Below are 2,291 nucleotides of genomic sequence, written 5' to 3'. Positions count from 1 at the left end.
CCATTATAAAATAAGGATTATTTTTTCTTTAAGGATTAATTACTGTTCACTATGCTTATTAAAGAAAAACATTACATTTTACTTATAATAGTTATTTGTTCTACAAAAATTTTGTGATAAATTCTGATTGTGATAAATTCTAATAAAAATAAATTACAACATAACAACTGATTTTGTAAAACTGTAGGGAAGAAGGACGAACCGAGCATTAGCTTTAGAGATAAATTTTATCAATTTGCAATTTATTTTAAATTTCCTTTTTTGTAGCCAAAAACATTATTTTCATCGGAAATGGCAATGGTACCAATAAAGTATACGTCGAAAGAACAACAAGTCGGTATGAAATTAACAGATGAGAAAAATTGTGAAAAATCGGAAAAGAAATTGACAGTGCTCGAATCACACGGTTATACACTCGGAAAGACTATTGGTGCCGGATCATATGCCACCGTCAAAGTAAAACTACTCTATTTCCTTTTTTTCCCTTCCTTTTTCATGTTACAATTTTTTTGAATTTCAAACATTTTTATGTATTAGATCGCAAAGTCTGATCGATATGATTATCAAGTGGCAGTGAAGATAGTCTCGAAATTCCAAGCGCCTGGAGAATACCTCACGAAATTTCTACCCCGTGAGATTGAGGTGGTCAAAGGATTAAAACATCCAAATCTCATTCACTTTTTGCAAGCAATAGAAACCACACATCGGTTAGATTATCTTTCGGATTAATCTTTGAATAGCATTTGTAGAGAGAGTAGCAGAATAGAAACGATTGAATGGAAATTTGCCTCATAAAATCGAATTTTTGTTAGAAATATCTGTCAATTTCTTCTAAACTTGCTTTTTTTCCAGAGTATATATTATTATGGAATACGCGCAGAATGGTAGCTTACTTGATGTTATACGACGTGATACTTACATTGATGAGTTACGTAGCCGTAGGTGGTTTAGACAACTTTTAGAAGCCATCGATTATTGCCACGAGCATGGCATAGTGCACAGGTAAAGAAAAATACAATTATCATAAGCGAAAAGTAAAGTAGCTTTTTAAGTGTTGTTGAAAGATGTGGTAAAGCTTCATCGAGAGACATCTTACATCTAACTTACATCTAACAATAATAAATAAAAAGATTATTCAAAGTCGATTGCATTAATGTTCATAAATATTGATTATTAAAATTGATCTTGTCGAGAATAATTTTTTAATATAATTCTCTCTTGAAAATTCTTGCAGAGATATAAAATGCGAGAATCTACTCATGGATTATCGTTTCAATATTAAATTGTCTGACTTCGGATTCGCGCGTGGACAAATGAAGTTAAAGAATGGCGAGTGGCCTCTCAGTACAACCTACTGTGGTAGTTATGCTTATGCGTCACCCGAAATTTTACGTGGCATCCCTTATCAGCCTCAACTCTCTGATATATGGTCCATGGGCGTAGTACTTTATGCTATGGTTCATGGTCGACTGCCATTTGACGATACAAATTATGCGCAACTGCTAAAGGTACCCAGGTATATGCCAAGATTGATATACCCAGCGTATACTCAGATCGATTCTAAAGGCTTAAATACAATAGGCACAGGCAATAAGCAAAGGCAACAGTAAATAACGAGCAATCAGAGTTTCAGTGTGTAAGTTCGATATTATATTCCAGAACTCTGATTGGACAGCTCGTTATTCTCTGTTTCCTGTGTCTGTTGTGTTTAAGTTACCTTTATGTTACCTCACCTCCGATTTCGATGAAATTAGGTTCATTCGTTGCATAAAATGAAAGAATCTGACAGAAAAAAATCTGAGACTGCTTGACGAAGCGAAATATTGAATATTAAAGTTGACTAAAGTGTTATTACGTAACATGATCATTAATGTCTGTGTACAGTAGAATGTATAGACTAATGCTTATTGGTTCGGGATGGCTAATAAATAACATATTCTACCCGCTTGGGATCTAATCGCCTAGAAGTTACAGTGTCTGTTTAGAATATTTCTAACTCATGAAGGCTGGTCAAAGTCTCACTACAAATGCTTTGAAGCATTTGATGGACCAATTAGAAAAAAGAATTTTACAAACTGACCAATTAAAAAACGTTTCAAAACGTTTGCAGCATCGTGTTGACCTGAAGACAGTGAGGATTTCACACAATAAAAGAAACAGGGAACAGAGAACAGAGAATAAGAATATACTACTACTACACTATAGTAGTATACTACGTATATAATAACTACTAACTAACTAACTAACTAACTATTATTATTAGTTAGTTAGTTAGTTATTACTTATTACTT

The 2,291-nt window shown here is 33.3% G+C and overlaps 1 protein-coding gene across 1 annotated transcript in view; it reads left to right on the top strand.

Moving 5' to 3' along the window:
• Positions 1 to 291: 291 nt before the first annotated feature.
• Positions 292 to 2,291, top strand: part of LOC105626923 (testis-specific serine/threonine-protein kinase 3) — a 19,418-nt gene continuing 17,418 nt past the window's right edge. The window contains exons 1-4 of the mRNA XM_012208215.1: positions 292 to 456; positions 538 to 707; positions 853 to 1,002; positions 1,235 to 1,508. Of these exons, the coding sequence (XP_012063605.1) occupies positions 292 to 456; positions 538 to 707; positions 853 to 1,002; positions 1,235 to 1,508 (759 nt within the window). The remainder of the gene's footprint in view (positions 457 to 537; positions 708 to 852; positions 1,003 to 1,234; positions 1,509 to 2,291) is intronic.

This window comes from Atta cephalotes (genome assembly GCF_000143395.1).
Source record: "Atta cephalotes unplaced genomic scaffold scaffold00007, whole genome shotgun sequence".
Taxonomy (NCBI): domain Eukaryota; kingdom Metazoa; phylum Arthropoda; class Insecta; order Hymenoptera; family Formicidae; genus Atta; species Atta cephalotes.
Note: the sequence above shows the minus strand (reverse complement) of the source record. Positions and strands in the feature narration are given on the sequence as shown.